Source organism: Opisthorchis viverrini (assembly GCF_000715545.1).
Source record: "Opisthorchis viverrini unplaced genomic scaffold opera_v5_180, whole genome shotgun sequence".
NCBI classification, from domain to species: domain Eukaryota; kingdom Metazoa; phylum Platyhelminthes; class Trematoda; order Opisthorchiida; family Opisthorchiidae; genus Opisthorchis; species Opisthorchis viverrini.
In genome coordinates this window covers 767,011-794,284 of record NW_008751837.1, presented here as the reverse complement: position 1 = coordinate 794,284, position 27,274 = coordinate 767,011, and the positions used below count along the sequence as shown (strand labels likewise).

At 44.4% G+C, this 27,274-nt stretch overlaps 2 protein-coding genes across 2 annotated transcripts in view; one reads left to right on the top strand and one right to left on the bottom strand.

Annotated features, from left to right (window-relative positions):
* Positions 1-9,319: 9,319 nt before the first annotated feature.
* Positions 9,320-14,319, top strand: T265_07687 (hypothetical protein; the record flags this gene model as incomplete). The annotated part of the gene is made up of 6 exons (XM_009173266.1): positions 9,320-9,694; positions 9,983-10,087; positions 10,278-10,411; positions 10,473-10,785; positions 10,873-11,051; positions 14,082-14,319. 6 exons carry the CDS (start codon positions 9,320-9,322, stop codon positions 14,317-14,319), a joined length of 1,344 nt encoding a protein of 447 aa, XP_009171530.1.
* An 11,318-nt stretch (positions 14,320-25,637) lies between these two features.
* T265_07686 (hypothetical protein) overlaps positions 25,638-27,274 on the bottom strand; it is a gene marked incomplete at both ends in the record, with an annotated part of 16,357 nt that continues 14,720 nt past the window's right edge. The window contains one exon of the mRNA XM_009173265.1: positions 25,638-26,369. Coding sequence (XP_009171529.1) covers positions 25,638-26,369 — 732 coding nt within the window. The remainder of the gene's footprint in view (positions 26,370-27,274) is intronic.

The window sequence follows — 27,274 nt, the reverse complement described above, 5'->3', positions numbered from 1 at the left end:
GGCCATTTAGGTTCTAGAATGTTGAGGAAATCTGTTCCGGTGGAAAAATACCTGAGGGTTACGTTCATTGTATGTGAGTCAACCTCTTCCACAATTCGCGATTTTTTATCATCCGTTAAGGTATTCAAAGCCGGCGGCGTTTATTCACCTGGGGATTTAGTTCACTTAAGCAAATTGCCATAGTAAAGGATTTTCAGTAATACAGGAGCATATACATTATACGTAGACATTCTACACTATGATGTGGTCAGTCTGAAAATGCCGTAGGTTTCGAGAAATCAATCTCATTGTGCGAATAGCCAGCGGCGCAGCATTTCGTTGCCTACGTGCACGAACTACAGCCCATTCCAGTCTTCGTTCATATTTTTGCACGTCACCAAATTCCATTGTTCGTTGGAGCATAATACGGAAAGTCTGGTGCAATAATTTCCAAGCATCTTTGAGGCCCCGGAATGCCTAGATAGGACTATAAAGTTTAAACTGGTGCTCTGAACGCAGTTGCGGTCTGCTTCACTTCATCAGCAACACGTAGCTTTCAAAAGTTCGATTCCAATCTTTAACCGGGAGTTAGTTCAATTCGATTGCACCTTTCGGTGACGCGTCGCTCGTAGAGTTGAGTTTAAGCGAGGCAAGAATTCAAGGTCACGGGCAATCACTGATTTGCACTTTGTTACTGGTTCTTGTGAGCTACATCAAGAAGTCACACTTAAGCATATCACGATATCCGTAGTTTTCTTTACAAATGAGATATCATCCACCAAATGCCAGTTGCCGATTCCATCCAGAAAACAGTAAATTGAAGTTCGCATACATATTCCACCCAGAAGTAACAAACTGGATGAATTTGTTCAGTGAACTTTGACGCAACACCGTTTCCCGGGATACTCGCCCCCCCCCCCCCAGTATACTGTTTAAAAACAATTTGATCAGTTGCGCAGTGTTAATGATGACAAAAGATCTTAGTGTATTATCTCCATTCTCTGGTACGCACAACTAGTCAGCGTGTAGTGTGGCGTTGGGAGCTCAGTACATATTAGTTAACAGCACAACTATGTCCGTCCTATTTGAAATAATCGCGCTCCTTAGTTAGAATACGTCATTGAACCCAAATACTTTGGCGGGAAAAAGGACAGCCATTGCTGGTCATCATGCTGTTCCCCAACATTTGATACTTATAGTAACTGCTTGTTCGTGTCTGTGTGGCGTTGATTATGAAGCCCCCAATATGCGCGATAACTTGATCTATTGGCCAGCGACGGTCCAACATACTCATATCTGCACGTATTGCCACTTATGTCCGCCAGTTATGGTAAACACGAGGTCAGTATAAATACAAACGCGCTGACTTCGCGAAATGTTAAAAAATGTGTGTGCGCTCTGAGCTTAAAAAACTTCTTACTATGTCCACACCAGGAGTTAGTTGACTCAACAGTGAAAAATCTGTTTACCGAACCTTGTTCAAACAAGGCATAAGTGAGTATTGGGTATCCTTGCAAGCGATGACACCCAAGGTGATGGAGGTCAAGCAACGCGAGATACGCTTAAGAGCTCACAGATTTAGGGCCGGCAACCATTTTCGCAGAAGCTCGTTGGACGCCCACAATGAGGGTTGCGTCTTTCTTGTGCCATATTTAAATGAGCTGGTTGGTATATCGGCCTGACCTAGACCGCAGAGAACATCTGGAGGTCATGTGAGCAATACAGGAGAAGCTTCTTCCTGAATCCCCCGTAGAACGGCGGGTGACGACTTTTCATGATGTACTGGGAAGAATATATTTAAAGAGAGCCAAATCCTTTTTGGCATCTATCCGCGTAATGCCTTCGAGTTATTTTTACCATATACGACAAAGACGTTTACTGAATCTACTTCGAATGAAATATGGAAGCACTGTCCGCCACTCAGAAGAATCTGCGAGCTCCTGAACCACTGCTTCAAAGCATCTCCATACAATTCGAGGGCACGGAGACTTGAACTTTAGGATTACAAATCGTTTGCTTAGTGCTTCGGAAGTCTTACGTGTTTGAATAGCACCTTCTTACTTCCTAAGCAAGGTGTAATCCCGTGGCTCTTTCCGCATGTTCCACAGCAAGATTTCCCATTTGCAGCGGTCCCGCATTTTACGAAATTCCAACTCACCTTCTGTGTCACCTATGATTATCATTCTGGGAAATAGTTTGGGCCTCTTTTCCAAGAGACGCCAAATCCGTTTAGGTAGCTTTTGATCCACTGGACTGCGCGCTGATGATTCGGGTCAAACACTGAGTCAGATTCTCAAACCTTTTGGAGGATGGCCATGTGTAACTCTTCTACTGAATTCAGCTTAGAATTTGTCAAGGAATTTAAGCATTCGCGAGAAGTCTTCATAGCAGAATTTTCAATTTCACTTCTTATGTTCCGGATTTTGGCCCGGTAGAAGAGGAACTCAAATGTAATCATTCATTTGTTTTTATGTCTATGTCTATGTATAGCGCTAGGTACAGGTTTAGGAGAGAAATTTCACCATCGATACTTTCCTGGTTCACTTTTGTTCTTTGCGGTTGTATCTTTCAAAGATTTTTTAAGAAGTACCATTCATCTTGAGTATTGCAACTGAAGAGGAACATTTGCACTGATCAATCCCGGTCAGGAGTAAAGACTTGCTTCCTTTTCGACATCTGTTTTGTTAGTTGTGGAGTGCATAGCACTTCTAAAAGAGCCACCTAGGACAGACAAACGGGTCGTCCCGCAAACCTTCACATCTAAAATAGCACTGGTCCTAGCAGGCGTAACACTGCGTCACAGGTAAACAATTCAGCGGTTATCCAGTTCGCTTACAAGTATTGAAATCTGTCGATAGCCTAAAGGAGACCAGCTTGTAAAAATCTGGCACATGGGTGAAGGTGGGTGCACCACAGAGATGGGGTTTGACCTGACAGACGGTTTAACGCGCGGGTTATGTAAGGGTGAAAAATTCAATAAAGTTACGCGGAGACTATATTAGAGTTAAACAGCACAGTCATGTCAGAATCATATCACCGTAGCTTACCTATCTTCGAGCGCTGAAGAGTCGTGCAGTATTTCAGCATTTTCCGAACAATTGGTCATTAGTGGCAGCCACTAGTCCTTTTCTAAGGTTCTGGTAAGGCCACTGCGTTAATTGTACGGATAATTTGTTTAGAAAATATATTCACATTAGTCCTACAACGTTATTAGGTATTCCTGGGCCATTATGCCACTTTAGGGCACTGCCTTGGGGAAAAGGCCAGTTTCTCTGGCCCCTTTGGCTTTCTGGTTACTTTTGACAAAAATCGTGTCCAGACCTCGTCCGGCGGACAGCAGTTGGACAACCTCAATTGGTTTATGCCCGAGAAATGGGGAGGTATAGTCTTCCAGGGTGGCAGGCGTACATTGGAATTTTTGGCAAAACAAACACCTTAAAACCTTATTAATGTTGGCAGCGTCTTCAGCCGGGGAAGAGTAATGACATGTTCAAACGTTGTTCCTCCACAGGCCTGCATGGAGTCGGAAGTTGAAACGGTGGTCAAAAATTTAGATGCTGTTAGTTCACTGGGGCTGTTGAGCAATAGCCCTGGGTAGATCTGATCTCCTGCCTTTATTGTAAGTGTGAAGCGTGTGTTTGGATTAGGCACTTTCAGGTGTGCTGCGCTGGTACCTATTTCTATTTTCCTTCGGTCATTTGCAAATCTGTTTCATTTGCTGAGTGCTATTTGACATCAACATCAATTCGGTATCTTCAAAAGTTTTGCCACATTCTCACTTAATCCTTGTAATACCAGCAAAATCTATGGATGGTTTCTCGTGAATGAGGAAATGCTCATAAATCTTTCATTGCAGGACCAGAAATATTGGGGTTGCCTTGAGCAACTGGCCTTTTTGGGCACTCAGTGATGCTCAGGTAGAATAAAATTATTGTCTCCCTTGTTTGACCCCACAGGTTTGGTGAGTATTTTTGGATATCTAGAGACAAGTGCGCCGAAAACTTGCAGACTTTATGGGCAAGACGTGAATGCATTCAACACACGTTTACATTTAAAACACCATAATGAATATACAACTCACGAATTGGTATACCTTCAAATATGGGAAGAATTTACTTAGTTCATTGAACTGCTTTACTGAATTTCTTATCCTTTTTATGTTTTTGAAAATAGCAGTAAAGTTCTCAATCGATACTAAACTTTTATGAGACAAGAAGCTCAGATGAAGGAATGATGTTACTTTACCTTCAGTCCGGAGCTAACTGAATGAATTGCCGTGAGTTAGATATACATGGCATATCCACATTCACCAATCATTCAGATCGGCTTTCTTCTCTATAGCCACAGTCTCTTAAAGGCGGCATTTTTATTGGAAAAAAACGAAGGAAGGGTTCAAGCCCAAATGGTCACACGAAGACCTTTGGGTCATTCTCCGTCAATTCTTACCATCGGAGTTTCTCGAAGAGCTTATGTGCGCTCATGACTACCGTCATCAAAAACGAGGTGGTAGTTCCAACTACTGATAAACTTTTCCACGGATGTTTCCACCAGTTCTTCATAATCCAATGAGCAGTCTGTGCTAGATTATCTATATTTTAGTTTTTCGGCATGTACGCTTTATCAAAATAGCTACATCTTAATAAAAGTCACTATTATGCTGGCGAATCCTCGAGATCTGTCTTTTGCAAATGTCCCAAAAATCAGTTTTCTGCTTCCAGGTAGTGGAGGAGCCAGGCTTGCCCCAGCATTATTCTGTATCTCAGCTCATGCAACGCACGGGTGGCAATTCGTTTTAAAGCAAGGAAAGCAAATCGACTCTTTTTACATTATGCCTGCGGCACGTCTTGGGGCACGGAACAAGTGACTTGTATTATATAGTTTCCAAATTGCATTAAACCTCAGGACAATTTGCAATTTCCTGAATTTGATTTCAGGGTTCACTCCTCTTTGAGATGTTTCACAATCCAGATTGATAAAGCGCGTTGCCACCGGTCATTAATACCGAAGCCAACTTGTTGTGTTAGCCAGTGCTACAAGATACTGCAGTTCTGACACTTGAAAGGGCACTCTCGGCGTTAATCTAAACTGTTTCTGCTGTACGCGTGGAGCGATGATATCGTTATCCCTGGCTCGTCATAAGTGCATTTGAACGGTGGTTTTGCAGTCGATACTTCTCGCATGGGTGACGGAGAGCTACCTCGCAAATCTTTATTGATCGTCAAATGCTTCTGACTTTCGGGAGGTTTAGAACAATCGCTCACGATGTGAAGTCAGCGAATCAGTGGTGGAACAAAATGGATCACGTTTCAGTTGACTGCAAATAGAGTGCCGCATACGAAGATCACCACTCCTTCAGAACTGCTGAGTAATCTAGCTCACTGAGCAGGATTCGCTGGATTGGAATCCAGCATGTCGAGAGCCATGATTTTCTGCACCAACATAAACATGACTCTTCAGTGCGTCAGCAAGAAAGGTACAACAAAACAACAGGTCGTTGGCTTGGAACACAATTGTTCCGCGATTTTACTCGACAGCCAGTGTAAACAGGAAAATCAGCGGTATGCTGACCATGCCCCCAAGACTTTCACAGCTGAGCTCAATCCTATATAATATGCCCCAGAGCGACCAGTAAACAAAAATCCCATATTTGGCGCAACCATTCGTTCAGTCTTGGATTTACCCTGCAACTCATTGTCATTACGGTCAAACAATGTCCAAAAGCTGCTACACCGATTTGTGTTGCGACCGTCCTACTTAAAGCAGCTGCCTGATGACCGGGCACCGGATATTTGTCGTGACCTATCGCGCTCATCTGAACGTGGTGGCTGCAATTATTTCAGCGGAAACGGTGCCAAAATCATCAAAAGCCAATACCCCTACACAAAGTCAACATAACGTCGTCTCTTGTGCGATAACTGAAAACCTCTTCAGGCACGACCAAAAGCCACACAGAGCACGTGGGCCTGCCCCTAGCCCCCGTCGTCTGTCACTAAAGCCGTGAGTGGATGGCGAAACTTGCATGTCCGAAACTCCATTGCTGTGCTTGGCTAGCGTCAGTCAAGACGTTTCCACCGACAACCAGTACCGAAAGTGGATATAGGCAGTGAACGGAGCTTGAAGACATGATCGATTCAAACTCCGCCCAGCCGGAAACCCGTTCAATCCCCAAGGGTAATGGTGTCGAGTACCTAGGGTGACCATCTTCAGGCAGTGCACGTGGACGGTTATCGGAATCGGTGAACCCTGAGCAAGAATACATATCAACACCTCAGGGCCTAAGCAGCATTTCAAACTCGCAGCACGTGTCTGTGTTGAAGGCCGAAAGTCAGATAGAAATTAGGAGTCGAGCTGCTAAACTGTCATTCTATCCACAGGTCCAACCGTGTGCCTGTGGTTTGATATTTGGAGCCGGTAGAAAAGAGTGGTACCTCAGCTTTGATTTTTTTTTATTGTAAACGTTCACAGCAGAACCATCAAGCGTACACTAGGTGCATTGCAGTTCCAGAAAGGGTTTAAAATCGATGTGGAGCGCGTCATGCACAACAACAACACTGAAGATTCAGAAGACTTATGGACAAGTCACTGGTAACTGGCATTGGGCGGAAGCAGGGACACAGCTGGTTGCTCCGACCACATTTCCAACCGCTCAAAACTCTCATTGGAGACACCTTCAAACGGTTTGACACCCTCACCGGACGCATACTGATTGACTGTAGGAGTGCATACTGCTAGGCATTGGGAAGCTATGGCATATGATTCCGCATATTGCAGATTACCGACGGTTGTGCGGGTTGACCAGCTAAGCACGCTCGATGATCAATTTTGCCCTTCCGGATGTTGGCACTGCAAGTGGAATACCTGAGTAGCACGTTGCGATAAAGGCGCTCTTCTTTTTCCGCCCATGAGTAACTCGAGAGTATCCGTTACTTCATGGGGCAGTTATGGGCTCGAGTTCACGTCGCCGTTGACTGCAAATGTGTTTGAGATTTAAACCTGCTGGGCAAGAAACTCGGAGACACTGTCAGAGGTACAGAGATATTCTGGGAATTAATCGTTTGGAGCTTAGGAAGGTATGGTATGGTGTGGAATGCGGCCGTCACATAGCCGGAAGTGTGCATTCGAAAGAGAGAGCGAAGAGAGTTTCTAGCGGACAAGCAACTTATCAGCGTGTTCGGATAAATTAACAAGCAAAGTAACCAATACAAAATCACAAAATCACAATAGGAAAGGAATGAGTAGTCAGATGGGGACTCACGAATGTGTAGATCCAATAGTCCACTACACCGATCCAAATGCAGTAACTGGTTGTGAAAGGAAATATTCACTTGTCGGAATTTCCCACAGATGGTTCCGCGTGCGTGATATATTCCACGGTAGGAAAATTATTCACGGCTAAAAAATGTCACAGGTATTTATTGTGACGTTCAACAGTTGACACAGACACAGAGATTTGGTCCCACTGGTTCAGCGGTCAACAAACAGTTCAACGGAGCATAAATACGCTCGTTCAGCAAGAAGTCAGCAGGTCGCGCCGGAAAATTGTATATTCGTAACATTAAAACAAACGTCATGGTACAGTGTGAACGACAGCTACAAAGTGTGGTTCAAGTTCAGGAAGAATGGTAAATGTGACAACGGATTACAGTTACTATAAGCTCATGGTCGTCAGTTCGACACCTGTGATGGTGTTTCATACTTCTGTTTCTGGGAGACAACATACATCAATGAATAAGCCACCAAGATTGCTTATAGCGAAGAAAAATTAGGAGCAGCGAAGAAGACCGGTATTTTGGTTTTTACCGTCGACTTCTAGGTGGTTGAAACCGTTTCTGGAGATCGACGCATAGAAGTCGCCCCCTAACACAGTTGTTAGCCATAGTGTCAGGACTTGCGGAGGGCGCCCAAAGTAGATTTGGGTGGGGGTACCGATAAGCGTGCAGGCGAGAGGAGAGATGCCCATTAACTTTTAATTGTCGCAAGTCCGATGTTGATCATGAAATTGCTGTCCCGCTCATCATAGCATGTCAGAAGACAGCAGTTTGGGAAACCTTCTAACGGAAACAAAGAGACACCGTTACAACCGCATTTATATGGTGTGTACAGAATTTTCTGCACAGGTACATCGGAATCTGGTTGTGACAGGAGACCACGGGAATTAAACGTTCCCAACGCCGATTGGCTTACATTCTGGCCAATCAGGACGCGCCTTTGACTGCTCCCAGCGGCGCCTAAAGCAGTCGTCTGATCAACTTAATGCCCATTTATTTCAAACAGCAGCCCCTCAGGCACCCACTTTGCTGTATGCAGCAAATAAGGGGACAAAACTGACGACATCTTGTGACGGCCACACGAAGGTAACCTTGGTTGGGAAGTTCATGGGTGTACCCCGGACCGGAATATTATCAGAATGGCGATGGCCATCATCGACGAATCGATGACCCAACCGGTCCAGTTGACTTTATCGCCCGTAAACCGAGTAGCAAGAGGGCATGCATGCAGCCGTTGCAGTTTCGGTCACCGGAAAATGAGAGAACAGGGAAAAGACAGTAAATCGTTTGAGACGCTGGTACAATAGTTATTTGTTGAATCTGCCTAGTTGTTTAAAGAAACGGTAATCATGACAGCTGTGCCTAGAAGGCGATAATCTGATTCAGGAGCACCACGGACTGTGTGACTGAGCCAGGTCTTCTGGGTGAGCTACTGGAACTCACCTAAATTGGTGGGCGGAATTGCCCTGCTTCAGCATGCGTAATCCCTAGCAGCACAGTCTAAAGAACCGGATTATCCGGTTATGTGACCGTCTGATGGGCACCTAGCACGATTCGTTGGTGGATACCTGCACCATCGGAACCGCCATATAGCCGTTTTTGTGGCTATCTGGAGGTTGAAAAGCCGACTTTGAGCCACGTTTTTATGTCATGGAACCGACTGATAACCGTCGAATAACCGTGTTCGCCATCCCAGGCAACTGAGGAGAGTCGACGGTAGTACCCATTTTTAAAAAAGGTAGTGAGTGTGGTAACTGCTGGGAAATCATGTTGACCCTGGTCGTAACGAGACTGTTGGCCTCATTTGTGCTTCGTCGCCTTATGGTGGCTCGTGAAACACTGACTCGATAGCAGGAAGCAGAATTTCGGCCTGGGAAGGGTTATGCTCACCAAATCTTCACTGTCCATCGGGCACAAGAACTGATAAATTGATGCATAACTCCAACATTGTCAGTGGGCTGTCAAGTGGGGGGGGGTTGGAAAAGGAGCAATGCATTGAAGGATATAGCTTGGATGCATGAGCGCCATTGAGGGCGCGACTGGGCCACGTCTGACAATGTCTCTAGCAAGTGATGTGGCCCGTCTTGGGGTCCCCATCCAGGAAGACGGCAGTGACCGGCGCAGCTGAGTTTGCTGGTAATGGCTTTCATACTTCGCTGCCAAATCACTGTTTGACCGCCTCTGGCTCTCCCCACCCTTCACGTGTTTGTGCGCAAAGAGCCCTTCGAGGAAGTCAGTCAACTGGCATACGTAGCACGTGGCCAAGCCAGCGCGACCTGTGCAGTGTGATCAGTTCATCTATCGAGGGTGAGTTATTTCTCCCGAATACCATTCGACGTACTTCAAAATTGCTGATCCGGTGTTCCCACCAGATTCGGGCAATTCTCCGAAGGTATCGATGGTCAAACACTGAAAGTCTTTTGACGTCCTCGGCGCGCAGCGGCCAGGTTTCTGATCCATATAGTAATATGGAGCGCACCGCAGCATTGTAAACCCGACCCTTGACAGAGAAACTGATGTCACGCCTACGCCACAGGTGACGTAGGTTCGCAAAAGCTGCTCTGGCCTTCCCAATACGGATGGAAATATCATCTTTCGCGAGACCACCGGGACTGATACAGCTGCCCGGGTAAACAAATTTGTCTACTACGTCAATCGGTTCATCCGCAAGCATGAGGCTAGGGCTCGAGCCCACCCAGTATTGCAGTAGCACTTTACACTTTGCAGGTGTGAAGCGCATACCAAACCGCGAGGCAGAATTATTCAGATTATTTAGTATTGTTTGCATTGCCACGGGATCAGATCCTAGAAGACCTATGTCGTCTGCGTACTCGATGTCTGTGAGCGAAGGCCCAGGGAGCACAATGCCATACGTACAAATGACCCATAATTTCGGTATTTCTGGATTTCCAAGGCTCATTTGAGTCGGTTGACCGCCTGTTCTTGACACGCTTACCCACCAAGGAATGTCCCGGAATTTTGTAAACGTAATGAGTCCTTTGTATTTTCATACTTCCTGACTTGTGGAAGTATATGCAGAGCTCTCTAAAATCTCCGAACAAAAAACAAAAAGCCGGTCCATCAGGAACGCCCACTCCATTCCTATTTACTTTCGTGATCGATGAAGCAATGAGGAGGACGACGAAGGTCTGTAAATCTCCGGTGTTCAAATAACCTGTAACGAAAACCTTGTCGATCTAGAATATGCAAATGACATCGTTTTAGCCTTCGAAGAGAAGAAGGTGCGGTGTTTTTGGATGAACTAACCAAAGTCGCCCCGCACCTTGGTATGCACTTTGCACCCACAAAGTGTAAGGTCATGCTCCTGGACATGCAGTCACTAACCACGCCACCTAAAATCCAGGGAGAGGTACTGGAAGTTGGGGAATGGTTTACCTGTCTTAGTTCTGATTGTAGTGTGACAGACGAGGTCAATTCACGAGTCTACAAGGCTAGGGCCGCGTTTGCTAATCTGATACAACTATGGCGTCAAAGTTGTGCATCCTTAAATCTCAAGGGACGTGTGTATCAGGCTACGGTGCGGGCTGTGTTGTTGTATGGCTGAGACTTGGTCAGTTCGAGGAGCGGTACTGAGAAGTCTTCAGGTGTTTGACAGTCGTCTCAGGAGCATAGTCCGTGTGGGTTGCTGTCTGAGAACCTGAAACGAGGTAATCTGAAAGCGAGTTTTCTGTTGTGCAACGGTTGCCTCCAGCACCAGAAGCTGCGTTGGTTGGGACATGTATTGCATATGCCGAACCATCGTTTGTCCAAAAGAACGCTGTTTTCCGTGCCCGATCCGGAGCAGTGGAAGCAGGGAGATGGCCAACCCTTTACCTTGCTGAGAGACATGAAAATGATTCAACTGTAGCAGCAGTTTGACCACAGAGAGTGAATGGACTTCGGTTCCCGCTGAAGGTGATTCCAAATTTGTCATGTTGACCAAGGAGGTCGTGGTCTAACAGCTTTTCAGTACATAGGCTGGACAACATTAGTGGCTTGATTCTTTTCGCAAACAGTCCTGTTAGCGACCGATACGTATGTAGCGGACTAGGACCTTATCAGCGTGTTCGGATAAATTAACAAGCAAAGTAACCAATACAAAATCACAAATCACAATGGGAAAAGGAATGAGTAGTCAACTGGGGACTCACGAATGTGTAGATCCAATATTATTCAATTATTCAATTATCCAATTATTCACGGCTAAAAAATGTCACAGGTATCTATTGTGACGTTCAACAGTTGACACAGACACAGAGATTTGGTCCCACTGGTTCAGCGGTCAACAAACAGTTCAAAGGAGCGTAAATACGCTCGTTCAGCAAGAAGTCAGCAGGTCGCGCCGGAAAATTGTATATTCGTAACATTAAAACAAACGTCATGGTACAGTGTGAACGACAGCTACAAAGTGTGGTTCAAGTTCAGGAAGAATGGTAAATGTGACAACGGATTGCAGACACTACACGTAGTAGAGGCCGCTAGTTAAACATGACGGATTGTAGACGCATGGTACTTGTTAGCTTCCAGCCATGTGTACCAATTAACAAAGGAGATAACTTCCCGAACCTCCGGTATCTATGAGGGCCTAAAGCGATAATCCGTTTACTTTTATGCTGGTCATCGTGCGGAACAAACAACTTCGGTCTGTATTAGGTAACAGAAAAGATAAGTAAGAATCAGCCGTACAATTTGGATGATGTTTGATAGATTCGGATAACAAATCCGCTTAAAATGGCCTGTTTTTCCGCATGATTCCTATTGAGTGTTTGAATTGTGGATGCCTGAACGCCTTCGAAAATAACACTCCTGTTAATTGATTGACGAGAGATAAGGTGTGGAAACAGTAGGTTGGATTTGACGGGGCGACCGTTGTTGCTTGTAAAGGCGTCGCAGCTGTATAAAATGATATCTGTTGATTACGCAAGCACGACTGGCTGACTGTGTGCCGATTCTAATAACCTAGCTAATTCATTTGCTTCATCCAGGGTGAGTTCATTTTGAGCCAGTCTTTCCTTGATGATTGCAGACTGAAGCCCTTTGGTCAGATCGTCGCATACACTTTTGTTTTGATGGTCACTGTTGGGTACCTCCTTGAAATCGCAATTTTTGGCCAAGGATTTAGGCTTTTGAACAAATTGGTCAACATTTTAGCTGGTTTCTTGTTTTGGCGAATGTGCACCAATAACGGATTCATACTTAGGACAGTCAGCGATGTAAATATGTACAGGTGCATCCATAAAATGAGTCAAGGTTTCGAATTAGGAGTCGATTTATGGGAGTCGACAGTCTCCAGGAGCGTTTGGAAGGTTTGCAGCGAATGATTTTAGAGTGCAGTGGCGTCTTTAGTATTCAGGTGTGTGTCGATTCTCTTGGGTCACTTCAGCGATTCTGTTGTATTCTTAGACAAGCAAATTGTTATGGATAAGGTTTAGATCCTGATTGAGTGCGATAACCAGACTTAATTGCATGGATTGACTAGCGCTTCACTTGTCTAAGAATAGATGCACCTAAGCTGAAATAAACGCAAAGGCTGGTTAATGCGAAGTGATAATGTGAACACAAAGGATGGTCACGGTAGGCACCAATGACCTCAGAGCGGTTCATCTCTGCATATCAAGGGACATGTATGTTAGACCATATTACGGGCTGTTTTCCTGTGTGGTTGTGGGAAGTGACGTACGTTTACCGATATTCTCAGGCGTGTGATAACATTTATCATGGGAAAAGTGTTGCTTTCGTGGCTAATTCGAGCCAATATGTGGGCAGCCCTTTACAGGGCAAAGGTGAAAAAATAATCGCTCAGCTGCAACACTCTTCCTCTGTCTAGCTACCATGCCGCACAAAGGAAGCACGAGTGCTTGAGTACTCTCGAGTTGCTGAAGCACAAAACAGGGTAAGTCGAGATGCAGACGTCGGGTTCAAACCCCGTTCAGGAAAATCGCGCTCTGTCCACTGGATTATCTTGCCCCGGGAAAAGGTGAAAGAAAAAGCTTACGAGAAATCCGGGTAATATCAGCGCAACCACTTCCTGGATGGAGTGCATGTTATCCTACTGTGCATAACTGGAGGCTGATAGCTGGTGTCACGTTTTATCCAGATTGAATGGAAGTATGGACACTTCGGAATGTTTTAGCAGCTGGCACCTGGTTCTTTCTTTATCCCCTTTCATTTCCTTTAACATAAATTGACTTTGAGACAGGAATTATCAGTGTTGAACACTGGTGTGCTCTAGCTGATAGTATTAAATCTATAAAACAGCGGGTAATAGATTTTATGTTGTGATATTTATTCTGTTACAGCTAGTAACGAACATAACCTACCAGGTTTCCACATTGCAGTTGGCTTGATTTGTTTTCCGGTTTAAATATTTATGCTTAAAATCATGACTGTAAATCGTCAACTATTGCAACAATTCACTTTATTTGGTTTTAGTGCTACCCCTGTCTGGCTAGCAGTCTCACAATCGTCTTCTAGCATCTCCGAGTACCGCCATCGTGAATGCTTGGACTATTCAATGAAGCTAAACCATGTTCTTTTATATTGCAATAGTCTCTTTATTTGATCTGTCAACTGGACTTTCGTCGAACCCGGAAGTGTCATTGCCTACGAGATGTGAAGGTAGGAAATACAACTTGCTTTAATAAAGGCTTTCCAGTCTGTCGAATACTAGTATACGAAGTTCTACAGCGTTTGCGGGAGACAACTTCAAGCCAGTCTTTGTTGGTCTCTTCGACCCCAACAGGCAGCAAGTCAATAAAATATGATAGATCGTACTAACCCTGTTCGTATTTCTAACCCTATTTAGCGAACTTAGGTTTTACAATGTGTTTCAAGAACCACCGATATGCAACCGTATGCTGCAGTACAAGCTTCACAAAGAACGAAGCGGTTGTGGTCGATTTCACAGAGATACGCCAGAGACACTAAAATCCCTTCGGGAGCTAGTGTAGTGCTCGTTTCTCACACGTGTAAATATGTATATTCACTGCAGGCAGCGTGGAGTAGATGTGAAGCTCGATGTTCCTCTGGAAATGTGGGATCAACCTTCTGTGGAGATCACTTCCCTGTTTAAACAGGTTAAGTAACTTTCAAATTCAATGAACTGTGGTCCGTAGTGCGCGAATATGTTATCGCACCATGAAGAAGCGCTCGAAGAGTGGTTCTTTTCCCTTCAAGGTGAACGGGATCTGTTGCAGTATTTATGTGGTGAGAAAATATTGAAGGACCATGAAAAAGGTTGGTTGTTAGCATTCTCTTCTAAAGTTGCATTGTTTCCACATCCATGCGACTGTCAGGGTATGATCAGTCATTTGTAAATTTGCTCATATATGTATGACTACTGTCTTTGGGCTCCGTAGTCACATCCATAGTAAATACCATGACAAGCGCTAGGTGCAGTAGTTCCCTCAAATATGCTCCCACGAAATGAGACTCTCCGCTAGGAACTCTTCGCTGGGCTTCCGTCAGATCTGACATCAGACTAATGACTTTTGGAGGACCACCCAACAAAGGCCGCTGTAATTATCTTCGAGAAACAATCGCATCCTAGTAAAGACCAAGACATGGAGTTAATCTTTTGAGTTTTCCCTTATTGAGGCATCGAGTGGACACGTTAGGAATTGTCAAATCGGATTTCAACGTATTCAAGGATTCCAAAGGTGATTTTTAGCTACGTGAACCCTAATCATTCCGTTCGGAAATGAGTGCCTCAAAAGATAAGTAACTGCCCTGGGAGCAGCACACTAACACTCCGTTACCGACAACAAACACAGTGCCCACAGGATTTCGCATGCAGTGCCCTCATAAGGGATATAAATTTGGAAGAGACATCTTTGATTGCCAGACACTGTCAAAGTTTTTGACGGTCGACATTCCTAAAGGCGTCGTTCAGGTGGAAAAAACGACCAACGTCTGACGTCTAAAGGAGTGGCGCTGCTCAAGAACTTGTCTCAAGATTAAGATATGGTCTCTGTAATCTCGATCACAGTGAAACCCAGCTTGATTCTTACGAATCTGTCTCACTCGAGAGCACCCTAGATGCGACTAATACCAGGCTGATACCACGAGGGTTTTTACATGACGTTCTTGCTCTTTTTTTGAAAACTGGGGTGACGGTCGAGGAGCTCCATTAGACCAATATTCTGTTTTCGTTCCAAATCTTCCGATGTATGGTTGTCAGACTGTTCACTAGGACCTCGCCAACTTCTTTGCAGAATGCGGGATGTAGGCCATCCGCGTCAGGTGCCTTATCCTACTGAAGGAGTGATATCTCACACTGGATTTCGGTTGTTGACGGCGGGGCGGTGTCGATGTTCCATTCAGGTCCACTGGGTTCTACCAGTTGTTGTTTTGTTGGAAACCAGCCGAACTGTTCTTTAAAGTGTGCAGACGGCGATTGAGAGAGTGAATTGCCGTTCCGTCTTTTTCTTGTATTGTTTCACTTACACCTGATTTCTTTTGACGGGTTGATCGGATCATCTGAAATTGGGCGTGGCTGTTGCTTGTAACGAAATCCTGCTCTATCTTCTGGGCTACCAGCGTTTTTCAAGCTCCTGCTTATCCGGTGTTCGAGAGATCTGCGAGTGCCTTCACGGTCTCTAGTTACTTTTGTGGCCTTTCTGGCACTAGCAATATCTGCGGATCATTTAGTCAAATCAGTTGGTTTGAACAAACACTTCTGAAAGCCGAGAATATTGCTTCTTTAACTCACCTCCATTCAACCTCCAAGCAATCGTCGTAATCCGCATGACTGTGCATTACCAGTAGCTTTCTAGCCAGGTCAGCTCGACAAGCCTGAGCTACTGAAACTTGTCGAAGTGAACGGAGCTGCTCTCCTTTGGCACATGTGGTGCTGATGGAAAGCAAATCGATAACCGGGCTCGCACAATGGCTTGATCAGGTTCAAGCTGCGTACACCAGAAGGAACGACACTATTTGATGCTCTCCATCGGTAACTGATAGCCAATTGAGTTCGTGATTGTTCTGTGGTAGGTAGCCTCCAAGTAACTCGATATGCGCGTTTGTGTTGGAAGTTCATACTGGCCAGGATCAGACGATTACGTGCACACAACTGAAGCAGTTGCTCTCCATCATCCGCACGCTCAGCATCAACTTCAAACCTTCCAACTAACTGTGCTTCCTTTGACATCATTCGTGCAACTTGGGCATTCATTTTGTCGTCTGATTTGACGAGAGTACGATATGGATCAAATCTACCTGGCTAGTAAAAGGCTATTTCGGTTTATCTTTCTGGGTGACGTTTTAGAAATGGAACATTGGCAAGGCGAGCGACATATGGGTTTATCGCACTACATCATTCGGTATGTTGGGATGGGGCTTGGGGGAAGGCCAGTGGGCGAAGAGCTGCAAGCGCAAATGATAATTCTCGATTGCTCAAGCCAAAGAAGGGGGTTTGGTTGAGGTACTCCACCTTGACTCAAAAGTCTGACCCACAAGGCATTTGGAGGATGTAGGGTCTTGTTCGTGGACCCTACTGCTAGTCTCTGACTCAAAAGTCTGAACCGTGAGGCAGCGGTTGTTAGCGTTTTCTTGGGGGACCTTACATGGAACCAGTGAATCAATAGTCTGATCCGCCTGGCTACAGGGGGCCAGCCTGGCTCGAAAACGTAGGGAGTAAGGCATTACTGTTCAGCTTTATGTCGGGCGCGTTAATACGAAAACCATGTAAGCGTCACCAGTTATCACATACAATGGATGAGGTTCCCGTGGTCTTGATGAGGAACTAATCTTTGTTCGGCCTGCCATATATGTAGAATGGGAGCTGAAGAAAACCGTAAAGAAGAGATTAGGCTGCGTTTTAGACTTCCCCGTGAAAATCAAACTGGCATGCAAATGAATAATTTGCGAATTCCGTGCAATTAGAACATAAGATTGGAACTGCGCCTAAGTGGGTGAGAATTTGTCTAATAATCAAATAAACTTTGTGGCTCTGCGCCAGTGATATTGTTGTCTCTGATGATGATGATGCATAATCTTGTGTATACCCAACTCCCAAATAAGCTTGTCATTGTATTCGTTCGTGATGATATCTTACAAACGAGCGCTGTGATGGTGTGGCAACTGTTTTCATATCTTTTACAATAACGTCTCATTTTATACATCATCGGCGTCCAAATCCTGTGGCAACACATGATTCATGATTTAAAAGTTTAACATCATAATATTCGGATGATTTCGCAACCTCCGCTGGTATTTTTTCGGACCATAGTTCATCCCACACGCTTGGCTGTGATATTTCCCTAGTAGACGGTGCGGTCTGTATAAGTTTACCTATCCAGTTAGCTGCTAATGATTAATTTATGTCCTTTACGACCGAATGAAATTAAGCATGCCTACGTGCAACAGTGTAGCACAGCCTGGTGTGCGAACTCGCATTTTTTAACCAAATAGCCGGAAGAGAATCGTATACGCGGAAATTGTTAAGCAAGTGGATGGTTCTTTTATATAGGTGGCTATTCCTGGTTGCAGTGCTTCTTTTATGGTGCACATTTCAGAGCTGTAGGTGCTACTTAATAGTAATAAAGTAATAAATGATCGTTCGCCTGTAAAACCCTTTCGGTGCCTAGCTGCTGTACCACCTGAAGGAAGCATGAGGGCTGGGATACTGCCAGGTTATTCAAGTCTAGACAGGAGAAATCGAGATGCAGAGGTCCAGTTCGAAGCACAGACCTTCCATTCAGTAAATTCGCGCTCTAACCACTGAGTCATCGCGCCCTTGTGCTACTGAATGTACTTTCATGGTTTGTTCTCGATTGCCTTCTACTGAGAAGATTTAAGTTTGGCGTTGGCGTGAAAACAACCTCTCGTGTGCTTCCCTCCTTTATGTTATTTCTCATGTCTGCGGTTAATCATACGAGCATGTACATCGCTGTGGATGTCACTAGGAAATCTGATAGATGCAGTTTTGTTTCTATACCGTAATAATCATTGCTGAGACTTCGAACATACTTACTATGATTATCTTCGTTTGTATCCGCAGATTGTCTTTCGGAACCTTTTCCACAGTCTGGAAAAACTCGTAAGTCTACTTTTGGCATCAGAGTGCAGATACGTCCTAGCAGTGTATTGATATGATAGGATAGATGTTTTCAAGTGTTGCTGCACCTCTACTCCTTCTCGGTGATAACTTTTCCTCTGTCTGGGTTACATTTCTGTATATTCTAATAATAGTTTTACCCTCCTTGATGGTGATTCCATAAGGTAGTCGACTCATGGTATGGGCTGTTTTCTAAACAGCCTGTTTAACTTCAACAGTGATAGCAAACGTTAGGAATGGGAATACACTGATGCTGACAGAAACTGTCATTCTACCTCATGGTGTACTCACTACATATCTGGCTTCGTGCACTCGATCATACCATCCGGTCGGATATCCAATAAGATCAATACGACAAATCATTGGGATCTAATGGGTTTCACAAGTTGGGTAGAGGGAAACTCTACAGAGTCCCGTCACTGATGAGAATTATTGATAGATTCATGACGGCTAACTAGCGTTTCAAAGGGTCCTCCTGTTTGTTATATCGGATGCTGTGCAGTGGCTGCATCTTCAAACGACGCGCTATACAGCACTTCTGCGTTTATCTTCAAGAGCAGAAAAGCCAGTCGTGTGCTTCTGACACACTCTTCAATGATTAGTTCGCATCGTAATAAGTAAATCTCAGCGATGAGGTTCAGTTTTATTCTCTGTGTAATTCGATTAAGAACCATACAGCCGGTGATCATGGGTGGTTGATAAACCCCAATCGTAGAAGAAACCAGTTCTCAATATGTCCGTTAAGGCTTCTGCAGAAGTGATGCGGTAAAATAACCTGATGTGTGATGAACTTCATTAAAGTACTCCATCTAACATACGAACTGACTGAAGCAGTATGTAGGCTTGCGGTCGGGAAATGCTAATAATGAGAAGTGAAAACAGATGGCTTATTTTCTAGGCATTTTCCACAGACATCACGATTATAGTGAAAAAGACCTGTTCATTCTCCGTTCAGTTGTATGCTTCTTGGTTTCTGAATTATTTCTGAAGCGACCATTTTGCTGAGCGAGGGTTTCGCACATCTATGGATGTTAGAAACAGGGTGCAAGTATTATCTGTCATCAGTGGTTCTGATACTTTCACACAAGATCACGCTACTTCTGCTGTCCATTGGCTTTTGGATAGGCTTTACCCCCTAGCAACTTAAATAGTTTCGGTCAGTGTTTCAATCTTGACTTTCTTCCTTGTATCCCGATTATGGGAGCGGACCACATTTGCCGCGACACATGACATAGTCGGCCTTCGGAATATTCTACCGAATGCTGTCCACGTTTGTTCAGGCTCATCAGTGAACAGTTCGTGTCGATTCCGCTTTCCTCTGTGAAGTTAGGGAGACATTTTCTAAGATGAAAGCAGAGTAAAACCAACGCCTACTAGAAGCGTGTCGGCGGGCAAATTATCTAAATTTTCACAACACTACCAGTGTCATCCAAGCTGGGTTGGTGATTGGGTTGACATCACATTGGCCCCAAGGACTGTGGCGAGTTTCACTCAACAACACTGAACGATGGGGATAGATGAATCTGGCTTATTTTCCCACCAACCCAGTCCCGATCAACGGTGAATTTCAACCACGATTAAGCTGCACTGTCGATAACACCCTTTTCTTACAGAAACTGTCAGAAACATTGTGAAATTCAGTTCCACGTTGTTCGGATGCCAGCGCTGGTTGAACGACCGGGCTCACGTTTCTTGGTGATCTTTGTTCAACTTTTTGGGTAACCATTAGCTGAGGTGGGCAGAAATTAGCACAGCCAAACAACGCTATTCTGTTGGCGCCATGCTCATTAAATGAAGATAAAAGCAGTGGAAGAATCTGTAAACTTCGGTGTGCTATAAATTCGTCTCTTTCAACAGCTTAGATAACGATCATGGGTCTTGGGGATAAATAGCAGAAAATATTAGTAGCTTGGGTTTTAATGATGGCTGTTGATTTGTTCGGTGAGCTGGGTAATTTGTTGCAAACGTCTCTTCGCCACTTCGACTGGTAATCAAACATTCGCAACCGAACTGCCCAGCTCAGTGAAAAAACTAACGGTCATAAATAGAAAAGAATAGGTCAACCGAAATGACCGGCATCTTAGCGCTCCAGTAGGCGATAGTTCCACTCACTATGCGCGGACGTTCACACGCCATTTATTTTGATGATTTAAGTTTGTGAAGCAATGAAAACGAGCTGGTAAAAGTTCGGAAGCCGTTGAATAATCAAGTGCCAGTGTTATATCCTCTCAGATAGTGTATCAGTCTTAATCCCTAGTTCACAGGAATGGGAAAGACAAACAACTTCGAGGAAGTTATTCTGCGAACAAGTGGTTCGTTCCGGGATATGGAATTCAACTAAACCAGAATATAAAAAGAGCTAACAATCCAATGGATGTCAGTAAGAGGCTAAAATGTAGAAACGATGTTTCAGTTAGCAAAGTGAATTTGTTCGTTTACGGTTAGTCCTCCTAACGCCTCTAGCACAGGTTGTCTTTTCGTTCATCGTTAGAAATGCTCGAAAGAATGTAATTTCATTTGGTCCCGTGAATTGATTCGGAATGACTACATCGTCTTATCACTCGACCGTGCACGTAAACAAAACTAGTTCATCTGCCTGCAGATGTGCATAACCTCCCGATCATTGGGTTTTAGTTCTGATCGACTGCATGCATGCCATCCTGGAAAGTGATTCAAAGTTAGGTAACACAGGGCTCGAAATCCGCTCTTATTGGAGTTCACAAACATTGCATATCCTCCACTTTTCAGGATAATTCAGACGTGGTAATTAAGTTGCGTCTAACCTGCACTGGTGGAGTGTTGGTAACACATTGTCCCCATGTGAAATGAAGATAAAAGCAGTGGAAGAATCTGTAAACTTCGGTGTGCTATAAATTCGTCTCTTTCAACAGCTTAGATAACGATCATGGGTCTTGGGGATAAATAGCAGAAAATATTAGTAGCTTGGGTTTTAATGATGGCTGTTGATTTGTTCGGTGAGCTGGGTAATTTGTTGCAAACGTCTCTTCGCCACTTCGACTGGTAATCAAACATTCGCAACCGAACTGCCCAGCTCAGTGAAAAAACTAACGGTCATAAATAGAAAAGAATAGGTCAACCGAAATGACCGGCATCTTAGCGCTCCAGTAGGCGATAGTTCCACTCACTATGCGCGGACGTTCACACGCCATTTATTTTGATGATTTAAGTTTGTGAAGCAATGAAAACGAGCTGGTAAAAGTTCGGAAGCCGTTGAATAATCAAGTGCCAGTGTTATATCCTCTCAGATAGTGTATCAGTCTTAATCCCTAGTTCACAGGAATGGGAAAGACAAACAACTTCGAGGAAGTTATTCTGCGAACAAGTGGTTCGTTCCGGGATATGGAATTCAACTAAACCAGAATATAAAAAGAGCTAACAATCCAATGGATGTCAGTAAGAGGCTAAAATGTAGAAACGATGTTTCAGTTAGCAAAGTGAATTTGTTCGTTTACGGTTAGTCCTCCTAACGCCTCTAGCACAGGTTGTCTTTTCGTTCATCGTTAGAAATGCTCGAAAGAATGTAATTTCATTTGGTCCCGTGAATTGATTCGGAATGACTACATCGTCTTATCACTCGACCGTGCACGTAAACAAAACTAGTTCATCTGCCTGCAGATGTGCATAACCTCCCGATCATTGGGTTTTAGTTCTGATCGACTGCATGCATGCCATCCTGGAAAGTGATTCAAAGTTAGGTAACACAGGGCTCGAAATCCGCTCTTATTGGAGTTCACAAACATTGCATATCCTCCACTTTTCAGGATAATTCAGACGTGGTAATTAAGTTGCGTCTAACCTGCACTGGTGGAGTGTTGGTAACACATTGTCCCCATGTGCCAGCTATAAGATGTTCGACTTCCAGCACAGCCAAGGATGTGCACTGCTGATGGGCTCGAACAGACGTAAAACTCGAGTACATCGCTTCTTCAGTTTAGGGTGAACAGGCCTGAACAGTTACATTATAATAGAAAGGGGACTATTCAAATGATAGTGATGTGTGAACCTAAATGCTTCAACCCCTGCAACCAACTACAATTTATCCATACCTTGTCACATCTTTTCAGATGAAACGCAGAAAGCGGAACTCTGAAGTTCATCCCCACCGGTGACATGGACTAGGAATGAAACAAATTGACAAATCAGATTCGGATTGAATCATAAGAGTGATTTCTTCCTGCTTGATCGCCGATTTTGTTTCTCATCTCGGCCTCCCAGTATCGTTCGATTCATTCTTACGCATTGATCGCCTATAGGATGTACCAAGTGTCGGCCGGATGCCGCGTTTCACTATTTGGTCACACTAGTCTATTTTGAGTAAAATTACAATCTTTCAAGGTCAACTGGTTGTTCTATACTCTGGAATCCACATACATTTGTATTAAAGAATGACCTGTCAGACTCAGCATTATGCCCTCCTTTCACAAGGAGAATATATTTGTAGTTTGTTTTTTGGATAGTTGTATAACCAATGAAATGCCCAGATAAGTCCATGTGACCAGTGGGATTTTCCCGGGATTAACCAACTAGTTAATAAAGGTGAATAGCAGAGCTACACACAATCAACACGTGTTAGCGATTGTCGTTCACTGGTCCGATTCCAAGGGGCACTATTATACTCTCTCAAGTTTCTAAACCTTTCGTAACTCCAAAACTAAAAGCATCACTTGGGAAAAAAAACGTTATCTATGGCGAAAGTCGATTGTGTGACATTTGACAGCTGAGAGTGAGACACTGAAGGCACACGGGCACTCGCGAACGTAGCAATACTCGTGTTGTGAGCTGAATTTGAAATGCTCTCACACTTGTCTTGATGTGTGGCCGACTGTTCTTGAAAGCGAGCTTGTGGATAATGCCATTCCAACTCGAGATAGCCCAGCTGTGAAGGTGTGAAGCCACTGACCAAATGGCTCAGTGTTAGAATCCAACCCTGGCTTGTCGATTATACGTGGATGAACTGGCGGCCCTTCTCCTTTCTTTGGACTGTACGTTAGATATGCGCCTGACGTACGTGTTCTTGTCAGCTGTCTGTTTTAGTGCAACGGGCTCCAACTTTCCAGAGTTTCCCCCGTTCTGACAGTCTGATCTTAACCACTGCCACACTATCGACAACATAGCGTTTGAGTTCTTGATAAATAAGCACCATAAGTCATTCAGGCCTGTCATTATTCCCTATAACTAGTAGGATTCTGATGTTCTGGGTTCCAATTTCAAGTTTTTGAGTGATGCTGCTTCATAAACAAGATCCAAGATGTTTACTTGCAATTTCGAAAACTGTTTTTCTTTTTGGATGCCGGAGCTGCGGACCTTCACTGTCCTGAGTTAATTAACCGCAAGTCTGACCAACAAGGTAGCGAGTGATATGTCTTTCTTGATGGGACCTTTTAGAAGCCAAAGACCTATAAAGTTAACCAAATTGGCTGTGGGTGTTGCCCTGGATCGAGGAGACAGTGAGTAAGACGGAAGTATCGCTCCGAATGCTGTTGTTCGCAACAGATGCGCTTTCAGCCGCGCTGTTTTCTGAATCATTTCGACTAGTAAGCTGATAGTCACAGACAGCCGTTGGGTGACCGATTTGTTGGATTTTTAGGGTCTGTCTTTTCTCTCGGGAAGACACCACCAATTTCAAGATATGTAAATGCTGATGCATATTGCGGCCTAATTTACAGAACGTCGAACAATAAGGCTACTCAAACCATGGAGACATGCTATTCTTTTGTCCGCTTACCATTGGCCTCTGAAAGGTTAAACCCGAACGAGCAGACAAGAGCAGAGCAAAAGTGCTTTTACGTCTTTTAATGAAGAAATGACCGGGACGGTCAGTCAACATGAAGGCAACCAAATCCAGATTGGAATGCATGCCAATGAAGCGGAATTGCGCGATAACGGCCATTCGGGTCCTGGGTCAGTGACCCTTGCGCAATAAGACATTACTATAGCTGAAATTCACCAACAGAACGCTGATCTGGAGGCGAGAAGAATGGCCAGAACGGCTCTCATAAAGCTCGAAAAACACGAAATCCACCTTGGAAAGCTCTCCATTCACAATAACGATTACGAGTACACGGGTAATCAACATTCTGTAACAGTTCGCTTTCGCCCATGTCTGCCCATATCCGCACGGGGGGTTCTACCATTATATTGTGATATTTATTAGTCTTAGCCACGGCACAAGAATTCACAAACACGATGCACACATCCACCAACTGTCACCATCGAGACTTGTAAATTGCCATGTGCGCGAATAAAAAAATATTTCTGATCATATCCTTGGTTCTGACAAACCAGTTGTATTAACGTTACCTAAACCCCGTAGGTGATTCGGTTCAATCTCTTCAGGATTTGTGTTAAAAAAGAAATGGAAAGACATTTCGCCAAATACCCTCATTTGCATACAAATTCGGCTGCCGGAAGGTCAACTGGATCCAGCTGAATCGCTCATTTACGACAGTTCTCTTTAGCTGAATAACCGGACCAGGCCGCCTCATAGTTCGCTTGGTACGGTATTCGAGATACCACATTATACTATCTGGTGAAGACCATTATAAACGAAATTCAGTCAATTATCCCAAATTCGGATGCATACAGGAGTGTTCGGCAAATCCCGTCCAATTTGGGGTTGTCGGAAACCCGGGGACTGCGCCTACCCCATGAGCCCCAGGAAATGTGAAACGGGTCGTGGGCTGTCGAAGGGTTTTCGGCAACTTAATGAAAGGTGTCACACTTAGAGATAGACATTTCACCGGTTTACACGCAAATTATGGTGCACAATATCCGTACCACCGAGCGACCACCTTATACCCATTTTTGTTAGTGTACAAGCGTGGAAAAAAGAAAGTAGGTCATTTCAAGCGCACCGCCGTTTTATGCGTTACCCACCTGGAAGTAACACCTGTGTTACAAGAGGATCTGTCTACCAAGAGGGCCCCTTCTAACAAAAATCTTGGCTTTAAAGCGCTTGCAGCTGCACTACTGGGCACTCTGTGGATTTACTGTAGCAGAATGGCCATCACGTAAAGGCCCTCCAACCCGCCTTCTGTGACCGTTTGTGCATACAATTTCAGAACATGTTGAAACAGAACATATTTATATACATGTGTTTACATACATGAACGCAGAAAAACATCAGAGATAGATAGTGATAATTAATAAGAAGGCATTTAATCTCGTTAACACAACACAACAAACTTTACTTAACGTGTAGATTCCGGACAAGTATTGAGAAACATGGGCTATGGGCGCTCGTGTGGCTTGATAAAATTAAAATACTGATGAGAAGAGGATCACAGCCGATGTATGTTGATATCACATGTTGATCACCTATTGTTGTTTGTCGCTTGAGATTTGTGTTGAGCTGGTTTCCGGACAAAGTGATGTGTCACCGGATTCTGGGTGTAGGGACTGAGTGGTGATGCTTTTGGGGCGCTACACTCGGAGGACCCGTTTGGCTCAAGCGGACCGGAATGGTGAACAATTGTTTGTTTGGTGGTGGGTGCATCAAACGAAAGGGACAGGGCAAGCGGGCATGGCAACAAGTTAGTTGCCATCGGACTTTGCACAGGTTCTGAAATGGATACATCTGAATCCGTATCGGTCTGTTCCTCTTCTTCACTGTCTTCCGACGTATGGTCGCTTGGTGAAGGAGTCTGGTGAGCTACGGGGAGCGGAGCCGAGTTCGCCATCGGGGATGTCTTGCTTTTCAAAGACATTGAACGAGTCTTCACATAAATCGCTCGAGAGGTATCGTCAAGATCGGATAGAGAAACAACTTCAGCTTTCGCTGATGAATTTGGATGTTTCCATTTGCCTGGTAATCGGAGACTACAAATGCGAGAAAATGGGGAAACCACTGGGTTAAGAGATGTGGCCAACGACACTAGACCACTCTTCAACGGAGAAGGGATTTTCACCGGCTGAGTAGCAACCTTGTCTACAGGCTCTTTCTCAAAACGAGCATGGTGAGGGACTGATGTGCATTGGGTATGGGTGAATTTTTCCGCAATCACAGCGTCTCCAGCCCCAGCTGATAGTTCAAACGTGAGCACTACCTGTAAGGAATGAAAATATGACGGTATTATATCTGGAAACTTGACCCATGGGACCATACAGCCTCGAAAACGACCAGCTGAACTTAAGGCAACAAATTCGTCTCTCAAGCTACGTCGATGTCACCAAAGACATTATTTTCAATCAAAATTTTCACGAGTGGATGTTCACTTTCATCAAATGTCCGGTGAGAGGTGAAACACTTAAGGTTATCGAAAGGTCCAGTAATGTCTGATATTTAATCGCCCGGGACGAACGTATGGAGGGGAATAAAATAAGGCGATGTCCCATTTAAGTCTACATCTGAGTTAAGCTCAGCTACCCAGTGCTTCTGACTCCTAAGGATTTGGAGCGAAATTTGTCTGCGAGCCATACCGTATGAGTCATTTCTGCTGCTTTCGGAGAAATATTCCTTCCGTCAGTAGTGATGCGGTGCGAACATGTCTGTTCCGAAAGGCGTCAAATGCACTCGTAATGGTTATTCAGTGGAATTTGGACCCGAATGAATGGTAGGTCACTTCTTACTCCCTATAGCCGTTTAAGTAACATACACCTGCACAATACTTTACTCTAGAGCTGCGTCTGCGGTAAGACAGTCCTTAATACTGGTGGTAAGCGTGGTATTCTTACGACAACGTCCGGTTTCGTCGCCAAAGCAAGACTATAAACAATGACCGTAAACCTTCCACTTCACCATGCTTTCGTTTGCAAACTAAACTGCCTTTTGAAACAGCACAAACATTCAGTTGTGGCGAACTCACAGCATTTCCCGCAAAATACCGTTCGCAGCTAATCGGCAGCACATATTTTTAATACTAATACAATCCACGTAATTATCTAAACATATTTCGCGACACAAGGATATAACAACAATATATATACGTATAACATAACAACTATATATATA